Raw genomic sequence first — 21,025 nt, 5'->3', positions numbered from 1 at the left:
TGCAACTAAGACATCCAAGTAAAATAAATGTAAAATAAATGTTTTGAAACCAGAATAAAAATGTGTGTGTCTGCACATCTCTTGCAGGTGCATCCTCTCCAGTATACTGCTCAGTCAATCAAGTTAACACAGAGTGTCATCAGTATGTACAGCATGTAAGGACTACAGTATTGATGCACTCACTCAGCCGTGAGTAGTGCTGCACAAAATCACTGAACATGGCAGGAATCATTTATTTCTGTGAAGGGAATCAGTCCTAATCTTGGAAACCTTGCAGCACTTGGCTTCTGTCTGCCTGACTTTGGGCATTAACCTTCAGAACACGAACATGATGGTGTTCTGGCAAATCCAGAGAAAAACGATACAAGAATAAAGCTCTACAAATGGGAGTGCTTTGTGTTTCATAAATGGATCAACTACAGGGGTTAATAATGTAATACAAAAATATAAAAAGTTTAGAAACAGTGAATATTTGCCAGATTGTTTTATACAGAAAAAGACATGAGAGTCAAAGGTCTTAAAAATATATGAATATGAACTTTTGCCAGTTAAGATATTTACAAGAATTGAAAGTTTGGAACAAGTCAGAATGCACTGGACTCAATACTGATCTTCTCTAATCTTCTAATTTTCTGCAATCTTAATATTGCACTCTTTTTTCCTCTCTGATTTGTGTTTTGTTTTTTTAGATGGTACTCAAATAGAGGACATGTTTGTAAGGACTAAAGGGATTATTCATACTAAACATCAGTGCCTGATTTATGAAGTTAATTCTGTAATTCATCTGTAGTACACTCAAAATATTTGACATAGGTAGAACAATTCCAAAAACCTAAACAATTATCTGTTTCATTTAAATAATAATACACTATAAAATACATTCAGCCACATAAAAGTATAGTTAAACTATTTCATTAATGCATTTATAGGATGCTTATCCAAAGCCATCTAAGCACCATGCAATACAAACCAAAATAAAACGTCTGGAAATCAAACAAAAGAGAGAAGCTGCTCAGATCCACATGAGGCTATCCCAAAGGTCAGCGAAAGCAGAAACCAAAACAGTCAAGACCAATCCCAAATTTCACACCTCACCAGCCATACCAGCATGTACACAGTGCCAAAAATTGTCTCAAAACATTTCCCTCAATCCATAGTATTGCCTGGCTAAAATTAAACCCAGATGTCACTTACCCAAATAACAATGTCATTTAGATAGTGAATTTAAAAAAAAAGAAGAAGCCAATAAAGGATTAATTGAAAAGGAAGCAAAGTTGTGCAATATCAGTCAGCATACATATGTAACCACAACCATTCTCTCTTTATCAACTCCCTTAGCAGCGTCATATATGTGTTGAACTGCAGGGAGAGGAGATTATAAACCTGCAATCTCCTATGGGGAGACCCCTAAAGTGAAGTTGAGCAGGTGCCCATGACCAAACAGAGTCCGCCCCCTACCAAAACTGAGCATAGCTATTTGGGAGCACTCTCACTCACCTCCACCATGGACCTCAACCTCATCATCAGCACCTGATGGCAACCAATATTTCCTATATATTATACAGAAAATGCAACAGTGGCATATTTGCATCAGTTTGATTGGGAAAGTAAGAGATGGGGCATTCTCCATCCACAAGAAGTTTTAGTCTATTTCGATCTAACTTAGGCATTTTCTAATGAACCCATAACCAACGTACCTAGGCATTGAATACAAAGGTACGCTTCTCTTCGTCACTCAGATTTATTTTTAATTGAAATTTTCATAATTTATTGTTTTGAGACCCATGGTCTTCTATTTAACAATCAAGCAGCTAACTATGGGAATGATCCTGGAAACTTATTGCCATGCATGGACCTTTCCTTGCGTCTGGAGGAAGTGAAGTAAAGGTCCGTACATGTGGATACGTGCAGAATTGTGCCCTAGGATAATGAAAGCTATAAAGCTACATGCACATTGTATTTTACTTGAGTTAGTTATAAAAGTACCAATGAAGAATATGGTTTCCAGCAAGGAGAAAATGTTAACTACTAACTCAACCCATGCCTGTCCTCCCTCAAACCTCCCACAGCAAAGATATGGAAAAAACAACGGAATAATTGATATCTATTGTAAGGCAATGTCCGGGATTTTTGTCAGCCCACCCTGTTTGCTGGGGATGCTAATCCCTGCTGACTCATCACGGCAGATGGAGCTTGTTAGCTCCACACTGGATTTAAGGCCCTTTGGGCAGTGGGAGCTGAGGTCTAGCACTGGGAGGTTTTTGCAAGAAAACCGTAGGAAGAAACAAGCTTAGGAAGAAATCTCAGTCAGAGGTTTATGTTTTTATCGTTATTTTAGTAACCAGTAAAACCAAATTCCAGAAAGAGTAAGATTGAACTAAAGAAGCATGTGCATACTCTTGTAAGGTAGAGAGTCTACCTTCATACACCTAGCCTGAGGTTTATCAATTTTAGGATACAAGACTACTGTAGGATATGAGAAGAATCTTGTATCCGAAGATTAATTAGGATAAAAGGCTGTAAAAGGCAGAGTCCAGAAGAGAACACAAATTTCTTGATACACAGCCCACTGTACTACCTGTAGAATTCTAATTCCCAACTGATTTCCATTAAGTAGTCACGAAGGAAAGCTTGCTTTTTTTTTGCCCCCACTAGAGAGCAGCAGTGCACTGGAGGTTTCGTGGTATTTCCTAAAATACAGGCCAATTATATTTAACTGATTTTAAGGTTGCAAAGACTCTGTGACCCAGGTGGGAAAATGGCTGTTCTCCCTGCTAACAACTGAAAAATGCCTCCGTTAGGGGAGGAATAAAAGAAAATTATATCAAGTCAAACAGTAACTGTGGAGAAGAAAAACCATGCACTCTAAAGATGGTGTAAATTCCCCTCCAATACCAGAAGAGCAAAACGTCAAGTTTTTTGTTTGTACCTTACACTGCTCTGAAATCTGTGTGACTTCTTATTTTTTTATATCTCTACAATTCATAAAGAAACAGTGCAGCACACAGATAAAGAATGAATATAGAAAAACACTTCTATTTGAGATTAAACGCATGACATGCTCAGAACGTTAAAAAATCAGTTATTGACAACACAGATATGTAACACTTGGTTGCATGAGGCAACATCATCCTGGATTGCTACTTTGTTCTATAAATGTCAAGTCTACATTCTGAAACTTCTATCATGAAACATAACCTTTGAAATTTCACACATTATGGATCAGAAATGTTAGGCTATGGGATTTTTCTGTTCTGACATATGAAAAACAGGATCTATGACATGCTGAAGAAAATCTATTATGCAAAATAAATAATGAGTCCACACCATGACCATGGATTCTAAATTGGAAAAGAGGAAACCGATAGATTTATACTGTATCACCAATTCATTTCACATCACCATAAATTCAGTCTTTGTCCCTTCGCTTACCCCTATTCTGCTAGCCAAATTAAAAAAGTATAACAACTGCTATTCCTCCACTAAATTAAAATCTCACTGAAAACTTTTTTTCACAGATTCTAAAAAAAGCCACAGCAGCGAGCATTACAACATACTTCCAACATTCTTATGAGGCTGCTACACGCTTAAGATTTTTAACACACATTAAAAATGTTGAATTATAAATATATAAGTGCAACACTAAGCACCTTGTACAATAGTATTATGTTAAAACTGTCTCATGAAAACGGCTACAGAATACAAGAGTAAGATCCAAATACATGGAAGGAATTTATTTATTCCATACTAGACCTGTGGACCAGGATCCATAATGTATATAAGAGTCATGGTAAACAATTTTGAGAGGAGTGTAGTCCAGTGGATAGAGTACTGGACTTGAACTCAGGAGACTTGGGTTCTAGTCTCATCTCTGCCACTTGTCTGCTGTATAACCTTGAGCATGACACTTCTGTATCTGTTTGGATTCCCACCTTTTGTCGTGTCCATTTAGACTGCAAGCTCTTTGGGGCAGAGCTTTCTTCTGGAATGTGTTTGTATAGTGACTAGCACAATGGGGTGCCATTATTGGTCAGGCTTCTATATGCTACTGTAATACAAATTAACTGAACATTATGTACATGAGCAATGGCATGGAGGTAAAATGTAATAAAACATAGGGCAGCACATGTGTGTTAAACCAGCATTACTTCTTCTATAAGAAGCTTGATCATACATTCACAGCTACAATTTCCATAGATCATTGTAGTACAAAAGTAAATCTATTTTTTGTTGCTTTTCAACAGCACAAAGAAACTGGAAAGACAAAAGAGCTGATGTTTGTGTTAAATAACCATTCTGACTTGCAGAGAATCGGGACAAGGATGGCATGTGCATCAACTCACTAACAATTTTATTTTCAAAAAAGAAGAGAGTTTGTTTCAAAACAAAAAATGGTTTGTGTAGTATTAAGTGGTTAACAGTGATCAACTGAAAAATCTTCTATGGAGGAAAAACTCTCTGTCTTCCAACTTAGCAAAAAGTAAACAAGCTACACGGGAAGCAGCTTGTGTCATATGTTTTTATTTTAATAACAAAACTGGACTATATTAATGTGATCTAGGTACTGGTTAGTTCGCACTTGCAGGGTCTACATGGTGCAGTGCAGCATGTTAGTACGCGCTGCAATTTACAGCCCCATAGTCTGAACTGCTGAGCCATGCAGACTGTTTTGTTATTAAAATAAAAACCAAATCTCCATTTTCTTTTAAACCAAACTCCCCAACCATGGTGCACAGAACACACAAAGGATATACTCAGCTAGATTCTCTCTCTGTTTTCCCTAAATAAAACATGTATCATACCACTTTTAACTGAACTAGTGACATTGCATCAATATAAATAGCAATTGTGCAATTCATCTTGCTTCTCTGCAGACCTGCTCCATGCCCACACACAGCATGCCAGTCAACAGTGCAGGCACACTGCCATCTGGGTACCTATCCCACAGTTCCCAGCATAGCTCCCTAAAGTAATGGGTTGTGAGAGATTTGGAAAGGCTTCTTGGAACCCAAGGGAATCATGGAAGAAGGTGGTCCAACTTCCATATCTCCCTGGGAAACGCAGCCATTTCTGCAAAATATTTTCAAAATGGTGGTCAGGCTGAATGGATAGAGCTCATTCTTTGCTCAGGGAGAATTTTCTGCTGGAGGCCATGAAAATTAATGGCCAGACATTACATGTGGCCCAGGAGAGGCAGCAGGGGACGTTCCAGTGGAAACTTAGATGAGCAGTACATGGAAAATGTTGGGCAACTTGTTTGTCGAGAGAGAAGCTCGATCCTTCCTCATCCTAGCTTAAGTGGCTCCATGAGTTATTTAAAAGAGAATTTTGTCAAGCCAAGTGCTACATTTGGGACAAGACCACCACCAACTGGTGGATAGAGTTGTTCGAGACTTTGGAGAAGCAGCAGTGGCTGCAGAACTTCTAAAGAAGGAGACCTTTTATTCCCTGTCTCAAAAGCTATCCCCAACAATGCAGCAGTGGTGGATTTGACCTGAGGTAGTTGCTAATACAATAACTCCTCACTTAATGTTGTAGTTATGTTCCTGAAAAATGCGACTTTAAGCTAAACGATGTTAAGTGAATCCAATTTCCCCATAAGAATTAATGTAAACGAGGGGGGTTAGGTTCCAAGGAAATCTTTTTCACCAGACAAAAGACTATATTACACACACACACACAGAATAAGTTTTAAACAAACAGAGAGTGGGATATTTCCCTTACTGCTAAATGATGAACTAGCAATTGGCTGAGCCCTCAAGGGTTAACTCTCTCACTCTGCAAGGCAGCAGGAATAGAGGGAGATATGCGCATTTCCCTTAAGTACATTGCCTTGTTAATTAGATCAGCTTGCTGAGACTCCGTCCTGAGCCCTGCTCTATGGAAGATGGGGTAAGCGGGGTGCAGGAGCAGGGGAACACCCTGACATTAGCCCCCCTCTACCTTCCCTCCTCCCAGCACAGCAAGCAGGAGTCTCGGGGAGCAGCTCCAAGGCAGAGGGCAGGAGCAGCACATGGCAGTGGGGGGAGGGACACAGCTGAACTGCAGGCAGCTGCTGCACAGGGAACTTAGGGGAGCAGGGAGCTGATAGGGGGTGTTGATAGGGGGCTGCCAGTCCACCCTGGTTCCAAGCCCCCACCAGCTAGCTGCAAAGGGCTGCTCTTCCTGCAAGCAGTAGACAAAGCAGGTGGCTGCCAAACAATGTTAGAAGGGAGCATTACACAACTTTAAATAAGCACGTTCCCTAACTGATCAGCAACGTAACAACGAAACAACGTTAACCGGGACGACTTTAAGTGAGGAGTTACTGTACAAGGATACATTTTTATGATTTTGGGTGTGGGAGATGGTAAAGGAGAGGGGTGCCCAGAAGGATTTAGTACGGTAATGTTTCAAGCTTAAAAATTTTTGCTTAATGAAATTTTGGAGAAAGAAATCCTGAAAACCATGTTTATTAAAACACAAAACATGCAGGCCAGCTGCAATAAGCACCCAATACAATTAGCCACAACCCCACACACAGTTAGTTGTTGGACACAATATGAACAGAGAATGAACCTACTCCTGTTCTCTTTTTCCTGACAATAGGCAAGGGTTGAGTACCATGGAAATGACCAGGAGGCAAGTTCTATAAATACTGCTACTGTCCCATACCATGGCACTGTGTTGAGGAGCTGATGTCCACGCACAGGGACCTGTGGAAGGACACACCGTGCACTTTGCTTTCGGGTTCTACATGTATTCCCTGAAGAACAACCTCTGGAACACTTGCGCTTCCAGCCTCATTTTCCTGTCATGATATTTTTAAGTCATGACTTCTCAGTTCTCTTCCCTATTTGTCTTGGCATTCAAAAAAGCAACTTAGTTTGTCCTCCTCACACTTCTGTTTCTTGGCTGCATTTAGTACGTTCTATCACTGTCCCTTTCCATGTTTCCCTGAAGGTAAAGAAACAATTCATCTTTCTCATTTTTCACCTGTTGACACGAAGATTTGTCAAGCAATCTGCCTCTTGTGTTGCCAGATGTCTGATCACTCTCCGCTTATGTTGAGCTAGCATTTCCCAATTGTGGCCTTGATGCAATGGTGGTTTCTAAAATGAAATATAAGGAAATGGTTAATATGCATATTAACACACTAGACCCCTTACAATACCAAGAATGCAATACAAGCAAAAAATTTTCAGTTCACTTTGGAATTCCAAAGCCTTCAAGGAAGACATCCTGTGCTAGGATTAGAGATGGTAATGATCGTCTCCCTAACATTTATTTATTTTTGTTCCCCGATGAAATTTTGGGTTAGCTGCAAGGGGTCTGAGTGTGTTCCTGGTAGGAGGTAAAGGATGTATGTTGCAGTACAGTGAGACTAATACTGGGTTACTTACTGCAGACTGCAAGATGCCTGGAAAGACCCTCTGCACTAGATTGTAGCAAAGTAAAGAAATTGCTATTAAGGTGAGCGTGAGGGGGGCAAGGGGAAGAGAGGCTAATATATTTGCTCTTACTTATTTTCTCAATTGGTAACATAGGATGTGCAATGGAGCTGAAGAAAGTGAAGCGAGGGCCAGGGAGTTTGGAAACTGAATTAATGATGAATGCCTACAGCACTGTCTTTACCAGAATATTTTTTTAGAATATTTGGGAAACTTTTGGGCTAAATTACACCATTATCTGATAGGCCGCTATCTTGTGCTGACTGACAGAGCGATGCTTTCACTGCTCTGGCCTATAGCTGCTTTAAAGCAGGTTGCTACCGGATAATAGCTTAGGCTTGTGTCCCATGTACATGATAGAAAGACAAGAAATGTGGTTGGGAATAGCTAAGTGCTTTATGTCCTCTTACCCAAAAGCAGCATGTGGACCAAGCCATAGTCCCCATCATGTAGCTTTCTGAAAGCATTCCATTTTGCCATTTTCAATATGTCTGTGGTTCTGTAACTTTATTTTTCAGTTTTCCCTGATTGGTCACCCTGTTGAGACTGGTCTTGTGGCATGGCTCAGAAACACCTATGCAGAATTTGCCAAGTACTTGTATCCTTACTTCGAACAGCAAGTGTAGCTGACAAAAGGGGTGTTGTGCGGGGGGCATATGGAGAGGGCTCCTGAATCTGGCAGTGTTCACTGGTGGAACACAACAAAGCAAGTGGAGGGGTTCCTTCCAGCCTCACGAGAGATTGCATCTACCCATTTCACAACAGTTATAGCAGCACTCAGATGAACCCAGCCATCAAGCATGCAGATAAAGCCCAAAGCAGTAAAAACAGCAGCAGCAACATACCTTGTGTGGAGGTCCCCTTATTTCCTGAGCATCACATCCTCCCAAACCCACTTGGCTGCTGTCTCTGGAACTTGTCTCAATCAAGAGGGCTTGAGGCCCCAGCACAGTCGCAGACATGTCCTGGCCCTCACTCTGATTCTAGGCCTGGATGATGGCGTCCTCCTCCTCTTCTACCCACAGCACACTGCTGTCAAAAAGGAACTCTGCTCCATTAATTCCAAAGGGCCAAAAATGAGGCAGATTTTCTTCCCTGCCTGGAAGGTCTACTAGCACCCCAGGCATTGTTGCACTGCAGCTTCAGACTCTTTATCTTCTCCTGGCACTGTCCCAGAGCAAGTGATAAGCTCCTGGGCAAAATGCTTTTACACCTGGTCACAACAGAGTTCAGCAGACACTATCACTTCACCATCCTAGTGGTTCACAAGCGTCCTGTGTCATCTGCATCAGACCAGTCGGTAGATATGCTCATATGATGGCTTCTTCTGAGAAAAGCCCCAAGAGCAGCTTGGTAAATGTAGCAATCACAAAGAAGTGGATGCTGGTGAGAACGTGTGTGCCATGAGATCTAAAGTGGGTACAGTAGCTCATTCAGTACAGGTGAGGGACTTGCAGAAAACTTGACCCAGATCAATAGAACAGAAATTTTACCAGAGAGGCGCAGTGGAGGATGGAGTAATTGCCCATCGCAGCTGCTATGCCAGAACTTGAGGTCTGTACTTGAGTTAACCTTGCTCACAGCAAGTGCAACTTACATAGTGCTGTGATCACCTGTGGTCCATTGGTAGCAACTGTGTGTGTGGATTGTTACTTGCATGGTAGGAGATCCTCACACTGGTTAGTAGGCCAAAATCCTCTAGTGTAGACAAGATCATAAAGGGCAAAACAACATGGGAATGCATGCCTCATCCCCTGCCCAATAGTATTGGTAAGAAGAACTGTGTAGCATGCACCTGCCTCCAAAAGCAAGAAAGAAATAAGAATCTAGCAAAGGAGAACCTGCCAGCAGAAGCCACACATAAATGGGAGTGCTACCTCAGGAACTATTTTAGAGCAAGCCATCATAAACTAGGATCAAGTTGTTAAACCCGCCACTCAGTTATAATCAAGAGCAAAGTCAGGTGGTGAAAATCCCCCACCCTCCACAAAAGGGGAGACAAATGTGCCACATACTGGAAACACACCCAAGACTGAAATACTCAAAACACTTACCCCAAAAGTGTAACAAAAGAGAGGGTGGCAATGCTAAAAAGCTCCAGAGATTGGGACATTAACACAGGCCTTGCAAGATGAGAACACGAGATGTGAGCTATGACACAGACTTTTAGAGTGGACTAGCACTGCAACCTCCCCTATCCCTGAAAAGCAGAGCGCAGTAAGGACTAAGCAACAGTTCCCATCCCCCACCGCCATTCTGAGTTAGTCATGGGCAGGACCCAGGGCTCAAGAGGTGCCCTCCTCCTCACACTACAGGCATAGCCGCAGAAGCATGGTGATACTGGAACAAATTCCAGTACACAAGGGGAAGCATGTCCTAAGATGCAGAATGTTGCAGGGGAAGCTAAACCTACTTTTAGTGGTCTAAAACAAAGGATTTCTAGAAATCTTTATCAAAAACAACCCAAACTCCAACATAATACTTTAAAGCCAACTCCATATGATTTGTTTGGTTTAATAACTATATTAACAGAGCAGACCGCTTCACCTCAGCTCAGATCTTCAAGTAATATTTCACATTATCAGCTGGACTTTCACTTACATTTAGTGGGCAAAAATTAAACAAAAGATCAATATTAATTAAAAAAATCTTGCCCTTATTTAATATGATGAAGGGGGAAAATGGTTGAAAGAATGCTTTGTGGACAGTCATTTCGTGAGGGATGGTTTTATTAAAGAAAAAATAAATGTACAACCAGGCAAATGCTCACTGTGACATTGTACAGCATTAGTAGCTCTTACTAAGAGCACAATGAAGGTTTAGCTTCTTGTTATTGCAGACGAGAACCAGTAAGTTAATATCAGTTGGTGGAGTGTCACATACAATTGCCTAATGTTTCTGTGTATTCAAACATACTGCAGGCTCTTCTTTGTGCAAAGATGACACATTATGTGTCCATAACAGCAACAGAAACCCTGAAGAGAGGATATATGGTAGGTGAATAAACTTTCAACAGCAATTTTCTGAATAAAATTGCTATTGAAAGTTCATTCACCTATTTTATAGGATTTACAATACTGGATTAAATCAAATACAGCATCTTGCCTGGCCAATACTCGATGCTTCATAGGCAAGTAAAAAAAGTGTAAAAAATCTCATCACCTCAATACACCTAACCAATTGTACAATGTTGTACATGGGATAAAACATTCTTCACAGACAGCTGTAATAATAAACTCGCAATCTGAAGCATAAGATCTAATTACTATAATCTTAATTAAGGCTGCTTTCCATTCTTTCTATTGACTACTTAGCATTCTGGTGCTCTTGCAAACCTACTGCCTTATGGGCAGTTTTGCAAGGACTTCCATCTCGGATATGAATTTTTATGTTAATTAAGCTTCTGTAATTGCTTTTGGTCTCTGTTCATTTGTTTTATTTTTGTTTTCAGCATTTTCCATCCCCTTCACTCCCCCAAAAGCAAGTAAGTGACAAATCTGACCCTAAGTGTTTAGATAAATGGTGATTCTTTTCTGCTGTAAAGATTAGGAGTTCATGTAAAACAGTAGTGGCTTACTCAAATTTCAGTACACTCACATATTACAAAAAATCTAAATTAAATGAAGTTTCCAGACACTGTTTGCCTCACTCACAACTCACCCATACTCCACACAACTAGTAAAGCCTGCTGCATCCGCCGCTCTACTTCTGCTGACCCAGAAGCCTGAAGGCTCCAATTTAGCAAACCACCCCATTCTGCAGCTCATGTAGGCATGTGCTTCAAGTTAACTTCAAGCACATGCTTAAATCCTATTGACTTTAATGGGACTTAACCTTTAGTGCTAAATTGTTCTGCTGAACAGGGATGGACATAAGCACATGCTTAGGTGCTTTGCTGAGCTGTGGTCTAATTTAATAACTCTGGAATGGCCTAGTGTTTGAGATAGCTGGCTTCAACTACCATTTTTATTGCTAAATGTAACCTGGACACGAAATAAGGGGAAAATTAACCAACCCAACCTCATTACACCAATATTTAACAAAAAATTTTTATTTTATTTGATAAAATAAAATTTTTAAGAAATGGAAACCATTTCTGCGTTTGGCAAATAGATAGCAGGATTAGAGTGATGTTTTTTAAACAAGCATTTCTGTGGTTTTTCTTTCAATCTGCTCTGACATGAAATTGATTAACACTGTTTTGAGCCAATTTTTCACATCATTATAGTGTTCAGTTTACATCAAACCATGAATATTCAGTCACTTGTTCTAAGCTTTATTATTTATTGTGCAACCCAAACCCATCCAAACTCAGTTTATTCAAAACAAAGACATTCTCAGGTACTGTATTTTTGCATTAAATACAGTATGTGGGGCCACACTCTATAGAGAAACTGAACAGCAAGTACATTCACCTCTGAGTGCTACAACCTCTCACAAAATCTGTTTTGCAAAATTTTTTTTAAAAAAAGTTTGTCAACAAAAGTGCTTATATAAACAAAACCTAGGAAGTAACAATAAAGCATACAAAACTTTTTCACTTGCATAGAAGCCATTTAAAAAAACCCTCAAGTATACAATAATAAGCAGGATTACAGCACTAGTGCACAGAACACAAAAGCTTCAAAATTTTCCCCCACAACAGTTCTTCTTATTGCAGATGTTTACAGATCAAGAAAAAAATGTCCAGCTAAATAAGTTGCTGGTACTTTTATTAGAAATGTCTTAACATTTTTCTGTGGTGTTTCTACACTGATTTCTTGTTTAAATAGTCAGGCAACACGTTAAAAAGAAAGCCACCTGACTATCAATAAATACCAGCTTACCTGTTTAAGTGCCTTTTTGGTGTGCTGCTGGAAGGAAGACACTAGCTTGCTTTGCACTGGTGTGTTAGTAAGGCTTGAGTCTCGATTGGAAGACGCTTCTTCAGGTATCTGCTTTGGACAAACTATGAAAAAAAAAAAAGCATTTTAAGAATACCATTGCTTAGGCACTTGAGGTCTTAAGAGGCTCCTGCAAATGGAATAAGGGACCCTGTCACCAGAAAGCAATCTCCACGGCTGATGACCCATGAAAGTCATGGAGTCCCAGGATCTGTATAGACTTGAATTTTCAGCCACACGCTAACTTCTAATGCATTGCTTCACAAATGTTTGTTTCTAATCAAGTTCAACCCCTAGACTTGAACAGAGATGAGAGCTGAGTTCCAGAATAAGAATGTTCACACTGCAAGTTATACCAGTATAACTACAGCAGTCTAATTATATTGCTAAATTTCCCCTTGTAGACATCCAAGCTCTAAGTGGCAACAGGGGCTGGGCCAGGACAGAAGTTGTGGAGTGTAGGAAGCTCAATTACATGCACTGAGCTCTTTTCCATGTCACCCCACCACACTGGGGCTCATCTCCAATTTAGAAAACTAAACTTCTCTTGAATAAGCCAGTCTGTTGTAGAACCAAATTCTGTACCCTTCTGTATAGCTCAGGAGCTCATGGGTATTTTCCACGTGATCAAGCCTTGAAGTGGCAATTGAAATATTTTACATATATCTCAATGTTTTCTAAATAGAAGTAGACAGTAACTTATTTTCCCCAGGAAGTTTAACAAGATTACATGTCTGAATATATATTTAGAAGAGAGACACTGATGGCCCTGTGTTCTAAAAATATTTGTAACTATGTAACTGCATAACCGATTGTAATGGCTTCTAAGAAGCCATCCCCGACTATCATGTAACTATTGCTTGGTAAACCAAGAACACACACATGCTCATTTGAATGATGGACTGGAATAGCTCACAAAGAGGAGTTCTGGTCTCCCAGGCAAATGTATGTTGCTAATTTTCAGGTCTCTTAAAAATACATGTTTTAATGAGTGAATATTACAGTACTTGCTTTTAAACAGCTGCCTGAATATGTGTTTGTCTGAGGGTCTCTAAGATTAAAAAAAAGTAAATTAATTTATTTTTTAAATCCAACTATGTTTAAACAATATTAAGGCTGCAAAAACAGCCAAAACATTCTATTAGACTTACTTTTCAGCAGATATAAGTAAAATGGCTGTAAAAATGATTGCAGACTCTGATGCTTTGTCTATACTGCTACTCCCACCAATTTCAAACACCAGTGTAGCTAAAACAGTGTTAGAACCAGTTTGAATTTTGCGTAAATTTCCCCATGCTCACATAGAAACTGGTTTCAATCCTGCCCTCAGATACACAGCGAAGATTGCCACATATCTTGGAATATCTACTATAGTACTATGCACATGTAAACAACCTAGTAGATGGTTTTCCAAAATATGCAATGGGGTGTACCACATCTATAAAAGCAGGTTTGGGATCCTCAAAAGAGTTGCAATGGCATATGTCAGCTGTGAATTTGTCCTTATACTTTTATCTTGATTTGCTGTGTGTTTTTTTCTTTTTATTGCTCAGTGGAGTGAGCAGAGAATTCAGTGCCACTCAATTTCTTCGTCTTCGGTAATGCCTTCCACCATTAATATTACTGAAACTTTTTTTTTTGTATTTACAAGATAAAGTATGGAATTCTGACAACTTAATTGCCAATAATTCATTGCCAGTATGAGGTATAACTGGTAACACACTGAACATTTGTTTTCATCTTGGGAGAAAAAAATAGTCAATACTCATCTCACAAATGGTAGAGAAAGAACTACTTTTTCATAGTTATGTCATTATGTCAATACAGTTCTCATAGTGGATTGGGAAGCGAGTTTTGCCAGAAGCTTTATAAGTGAAATTTGTCTCTTTTTTCTTTTTTGCTTATGCTGAAATTATGCCTCACAATACCTCGGGGAGCTGATGGGCAAAAAATGCCTTGAACTCAACTGCATCACATGGTTTGGATAAGAGTCTTTTTCACATGATCAGCAAAGCTCACTATCAAAGAGACAACTTAAAGTAGCAAGAAGGTGTCAGCAGCAAACAAACACGCTAGTCTAAATATTTATTTAACCCCATCTCTGCAATATTTGTGCACCTAAGATACAAAACACACAATCCAAAAACAGAAACTCGATATTTTAAATTGCTCGACTTCTGTTTCCACATCCCTTTTTGTTTTTAATAAGAAATTTTCATGGACTGTTATATTTCTACTAGATAGCCAGTCTGTTTTGTTGGCAAAGCAAAGGGGTCAAAGAATTGAAGGAAAGGCAAGAGTTGTTCTATGTACATAAAGCCCTACAATGTAAGAAAGGGCAGAAGAGTGGAATTTTAGAAAAAATATGACAGGAAAGCCACAAAGTGTCCTTCATAAGAAAGTAAGATGCAACATGTCCTGTCACTAAGCATATATTTTATTCCTCCATGGTGACAGGGAACCCCACCCACTCCTTATATAAATAGAAAGGTCCAATTTTGATGCAATTTCCAGGATATAAACCCAAGTGTCCTTCATTTACTTCGGTGATGATACAAGTTCACAACGTTGTGATGCTGTATCACCATCCAAATGACAAGAAGTCATAGAGCAAATGTCAAACTCTTGATGCAAAAATCTCAGGACAAAGCCACAATGTTTGTAACCATAAAGAATGGAGGGGAGAAGTCTTATTATCTTACTTCCTGCAAATGAAAAGTGATACAGAAGGAAAACTAAAGGGAAAAGTCGAAGAGTAGAAGCAATAGCAATACTCCAAGGGGAATGGCAATATTCAGAAAAGCAACACTCAGCAACAAAACAGTCAGCTCCAATATGCAAAACAGAATGAAGAATAGTGTAATAGAAAACAGAGTTATAAGCAGGAAGGGCTAGAAGTAACCGGGCACATGTCCATATACATCAATGATAAGTAGATGGAACTGCCACATGCACACATACACTATATCAGAAATGTGGGATCCTTTGTTCTCTCTGGATTATAAAACAGCAGCAGCAATACAACTGACTGCCTATGCAAAAAGTTCTGAGTAGCATGGAGCAGAGTGGGAGAAACATCTGGGTAGTCAGCAATTATTCACCGTTAGTGCCAAGAGGAAGTAGGGGAAGAGAAAGGAAGCAAGCAGAATTAAGGCAAGGGAGACACTTCATTCAGTGATATAATTAGCATTACTGTGTTCTATTCTATATGTCATCTCCTCCAAGGGTACAGGACCCAGTAGAGGAAGTGAGAAGAAAGTGGCTGTGAGACAATAAACTGTTAGGTCTTTGAATTGACAGATGAGTAGGGTTTTAGGTAGAAAGGAAGTAGAAGGTAAGAATTCCTTTGTGAGTGTTCAGAGAGCCTAAAATGAAAAAGGGTTAAAAAAAAATGAATAGCCCAAAATACTTGAGACAAGGTTTATACAACCTTTTCCCTTCCATTTTCTCTTCTCCTTTTAGAAGCAACTTTTCTTCATAGTGAGAAAGATACATTTTAGAAAATATACAGAACTGTTGGTTTTCTTTAAACAAAACGTAAAATCAATGTGCCAACCTTCGACAGCATGGTTCACTAACTTTCTCCAAAACCTTAAAATTAATTGAGATTTGGGATACCAATATTAAGTATATCAATACACCAAAAAATGTTTAGTGAAACATAATTCAAAATGACTATGCAGCTACAGCACTGAAAATTATTAGGAATAATAATAAGCAGACTTGTTTATGATCTACAGAGAAAGAAAAATTTCCCTGAATGCTTTAAGAAGCCCCATCTTTCCAAAATAAATGGAACAATTGATTTTGATTTCAGACAGGCCAGACTGATTTAAAATCAGACCAGAAAAATCAACAGTGGTACAATTCCTTCCTTACTATGGTAACCACAGCAGATGAGAAAGTTTGTCTACTAATAGCCATATTACAAAACAAATTAATATTACTACCATATGCTAAAAACTGTAGTCTACCTCAAGAATAAAATCTATGCCCACACTCTTTAATATTAAACTATATAGAAAACATCCTCAGAAAAACATATAAATATCTGACTAAAATATCCGACAAAATTCTATATATTTTCTTTGGGTGACACAGATATATACTTGTTTTGACATAATTGGTCATGGCTTGTCAACACTGATATATCAAGCAATTCACCTAAGTCACACTTTGATCTACAGAGCTTAACTTGCAAAGTCTGAACAGTTCACATCTCTAATCTGTTAGCTTTATTCTTTATCGAACAAAATATAGTTTGGGAGGTAAAGTGATTGTATAGTTCTTTGTCTAAGGGAAATAGCAGTATTGTGAAAACATCAGTAATAGTGCTCAAACACATTTTTTTGGAAAAGAAAAAACAGAAAAAAAGCCCTGTAAAATGATATGCTCACGTTAAAGTAACCAATGCTGCACAAAATATAATGGAACCTAAGAACTCCATAAATTTCAGAAAACTGTGGATCCTCATTCCACAGCTAGGCAACTTTTTCATCAGAGAAGTATGATCTGTCACTAACCAACCACCAACCTTTCAGGCCTCACTAATTCTGCTCTATAGCAGAGAATAATAGAGCCAAGAGACCTCACCCAATTAGCTCCCAGCCTCTCACATTGCACCACCTCAGTAGTTAAGACCTTCCCACCCACAGCAATGAAGCAAAGGGTAGTCAATCTTGCCCTGGAGGGGGTAGATAATTTTCCTTCGTAACTGCTGGTGAGAAAATGAAGAAAATAAATCAAAAACTGGGTCTCTGTCCCATCTGTAAGCTGAGGAAGAGTCCCATATGTTCAGGCTGTGATCCAATTAAACTTCTGCTGGGGAAAAGCCCACTGCACATTAGTATATCAGACTATAGACCAAACATATTCAGCGGAATCTCTAAGCATCATTCCCAAGAGCCCAATTGCTATAAAAGTCACAGGCTGCCTTGAATGAGCCAAAATTTCCATTCCTGGGAGGGAAGAGTGTGGAAAGCCTCAATGGATACTTCATAGCCAAAGGAAGGGGAATATTAGCTCCACAGTCAAGAGTTATCCTTGTGGTTTCTTAGCCCAGAAAACACACAGAATTTCAATGGACTAACAATTGCAAAGACAAAATTTCAAGACTCAGAATGAATCTGATCCTCCAACTTCTGCATGGCTGACCTACTATATCCACTACTGTTACACTAGAGATGAATTTGTCACAATGTAATCAGTTTCACTTTTGAAACTAAAGAAGTTTTATATTTAAGAAGTGCTGGGAACTGTAGTTTTTGTTAGGATGTAGTAAGGTCACCTAGGGCTACTCTACATTTAAAAAGCTAAAGTTGGGGTTCTCCTGTCGGCGTAGGTACTCCACCTCCCTAAAAGGCGGTAGATGGGTTGATGGGAGAAATCTCCTGTTGACCGACCAAGCGCTGTCTACACTGGGTGTTAGATAGGTTTAACTGCATCACTCAGAAGTATGGATTTTTCACACCCCTGAGCAATGTCCAGACCTAATTTCCTAGTGTAGATGAGGCCCTACTCAGAGCTGGTCACACTTTAGAATCTATGTTTGGGCTGGGATTGGAAGTGGAAGTCACACCTTTCTATAGATCACTACCATCTCCATCTTGAGATCATGATGCTCCTCTGATTGGAGTGAAGGACCAAGCTGGCAGATGGAACCCAATTGGTTTCAGACAATCTGGAGATGGATACTGTTTTGACTACAGACCTCACTACTGTGGTCTGCCACGCACAGTAGGATATTATAACCATTTCTTATCCTAGACTATTACCATTTTGGATCTTAAACACTAAGTATGGCTTCATCTTTGCATGGTACTTGGATGACCTACAAATGATGAAAGAAAACCTACTAGAGGGCTGCTGGTGGAATTCTCATTCCAAACTAGGTAACTGGAGCATGAATAATTTTTTTTAACATATGCCATGATGGTATGGGAAATTCTGATGTGCAACCATTCCAGATGGTCATCAACCTAATTAATCCAAGTTGTTAACACAGCATTCAGTGAAACAATCACATGTTTATCACTGAGATGTTCTAAAATTATTTTTCTAAAAAAATTGCTCAGATACAGATCAAGAACTTTGCACCTGTGCTGGCAAAACTATACCGGGGAGAGTGGGGAAAAGGAAGAGGAGAAGAGCAGATTCTTCTATACTTTAATTTCAAACAGAGTTTTTCTGAGGTACTGAGAAATCTGAAGGCTATGACTTAAAGACAAGTGGAGAGACACTGGGACCAGTTAACTATCAGTGCCCCCCTCTGGGTAACACCTACTTTTAAAGACGATATTGTTAGAGCCTTACACACCCGCGCCCCTGCTCAACAAACTCTCTCAAGATGGAAGATTACTCCAATTATCACCCTGTCTTGAATCCTCCTTTTGGGAAAAGACTGTCAAGGAGGACGGGTGAAACCATTCTGGCAGCATCTAGGACTCTCAAGTCTTCTCACCCATTCAGTACATTACACAGATTATACTCATGTCAGCTGGTTGTCCAAATTAGTCCAGGTACCAATCTGCCTTACTCACCTGGCCTTATCATTATTTACCACTCCATCAATTTGGTCATCTATAAACTTTACCACCAATGATTTTATACACATTTTCCTAAGCATTAATAAAAGATACTGAATAGCACTGGGCCAAGAACAGAAGATTCCACTAGAAGCACTCCTTTTGCCTGATGATTCCTACTGAGATCACTCAGTTGTCCAGTTCTTAATCTGTTTAATATGGGCAACTCTGATCTTCTGCACTGCTCATTTTTTAAGCAGAATGTTGAGTGTAGTAAGTCAAATGCCTTATGTCAGCACTTACTGAACCAAACTTGTATTCTCATCAAAAAGTGATATTAAGTTAGTCTGATAAGACCTATTTTTCATAAAATTATATTGACAAAATTAGTTATGCTACAATCTTTTATTCTTTACTGATTGCATCCCAATTAGTCTGCCCATCATTTTGCACAGGAATCTCATACTAAACAGACCATAGTTACCAGGCTCATCCTATTTACCCTTTTCAAATATTGGCAAAACATTCATTTTTTCCAGTCCTCTGGAATTTCCCCCATATTCCAAGATATGTTTAAAAAATCAGCACCATTAGTTCAGAGAACATGTTGGCCAATTTTTTTTTTTAAATGCCTGGTTGCACGTTATCAGGACCTGGAGATTTAAAATGTTTATCCGTAACAGTTGTTGTTTAACATCCTGTCTAGTAAATGTTTGAATATAAAGTATTTCACTATCACTATAAACTGTGAACACATAGAATTATAGAAATATAGGGCTGAACGGGACCTCATGAGATCACCAAGTCTAGCCTCCTGCGCTGAGGCAGGACCAAGTAAAGCTAGACCATTGCTGACAGGTTTTTCCCCAACCCGTTAAAAAATTTCCAATGATGAGGATTCCACAACCTCCCTTGGAGCCCTATTCCAGAGCTTAACTTCCTTTACAGCTCAAAAGCTTTTCCCTAATAGCTTTCCTAAATCTCCTTTGCTGCAGATTAAGCCCATTACTTCTTGTCCTACCTTCAGTGGACGTAAGAGAACAGTTGATCACACTCCTCTTTATACAGCCCTTAAGATATTTGAAGACTTATCAGGTTCCCCCATCCCCAGCCTTCTTTTCTCAAGTCTAAACATGCCCAATTTTTTAAAAAACTTTTCCTCATAGGTCAGATTTTCTAAAACTTTTATCATTTTTATTGCTCTCCTCTGGCCTCTCTCCAATTTGTCCACATCTTTCCTAAAGTCTAGTTCCCAAAATGGGACAAAGTACTCCAGATGAGGCTACTCCCCTGAGTAGAGCAGGACAATTACCTCCCGTGTCTTACATACAACCCTCCTGTTAATACACCACAGAATATTAGCCTTTTTTTGCAACTGCATCACACTGTTGATTCGTATTCAATTTGTGATCCACTACAAGTTCTAGATCCTTTCCAGCAGTACTATCATCTAGCCAGTTATTCCCCTTTTGTAGTTGTGCATTTGATTTTTCCTTCCTAAGTGTATGCTTTGCACTTGACTTTACTGAATTTCATCTTGCTGAGTTCAGATCAATTCTCTAATTTATCAAGGTCCTTTTGAATTCTAATCCTGTCCTCCAAAGTGCTTGCAAATCCTTAGCTTACTATCATCTGCAAATTTTATAAGCACACTCTCCACTCCACTATTAATGAAAATACTGAATAGTACCAGACCCCCACGGGACTCCACTATATATGTCCTCCCACTTTGACAGCAAACCATCGATGACTATTCTGAGTATGTTTTTTCAACCAGTTGTGCACCTACGTTTTAGTAATTTCACTTAGACCACATTTCCCTAGTTGGCTTATGAGAATGTCATACGGGACTGTGTCAAAAGACTTACTAAAATCAAGATATCATACCTACGGCTTGCCCCATCCACTAGACCAATAATCCTGTCAAAGAAGGAAATTAGATTGGTTTGGCATGATTTGTTCTTGACAAATCCATTCTGGCTATTCCTTATAACCCTCTTATCCTCTATGTCAGGGGTCGGCAACGTTTGGCACGCGGCTCGCCAGGATAAGCACCCTGGCGGGCCGGGCCAGTTTATTTACCTGCTGACGCGGCAGGTTTGGCCGATCGCGGCCCCCAGTGGCCGCAGTTCACCGTCCCGGGCCAATGGGGACGGCAGGAAGCCGCGGCCAGCACATCCCTCGCCCG

General features: G+C 39.5%; 1 protein-coding gene across 2 annotated transcripts in view; it reads right to left on the bottom strand.

Moving 5' to 3' along the window:
• Positions 1 to 21,025, bottom strand: part of ASXL3 (ASXL transcriptional regulator 3) — a 151,587-nt gene that overhangs the window by 66,402 nt on the left and 64,160 nt on the right. For both annotated transcript variants that reach the window (XM_024192869.3, XM_026661865.2), the window contains one exon: positions 12,257 to 12,378. In XM_024192869.3, the coding sequence (XP_024048637.2) occupies positions 12,257 to 12,378 (122 nt within the window). The remainder of the gene's footprint in view (positions 1 to 12,256; positions 12,379 to 21,025) is intronic.

This window comes from Terrapene carolina, unplaced genomic scaffold, assembly GCF_002925995.2.
Source record: "Terrapene carolina triunguis isolate 2854851 unplaced genomic scaffold, T_m_triunguis-2.0 Scaffold58, whole genome shotgun sequence".
NCBI classification, from domain to species: Eukaryota; Metazoa; Chordata; order Testudines; family Emydidae; genus Terrapene; species Terrapene triunguis.
Note: the sequence above shows the minus strand (reverse complement) of the source record. Positions and strands in the feature narration are given on the sequence as shown.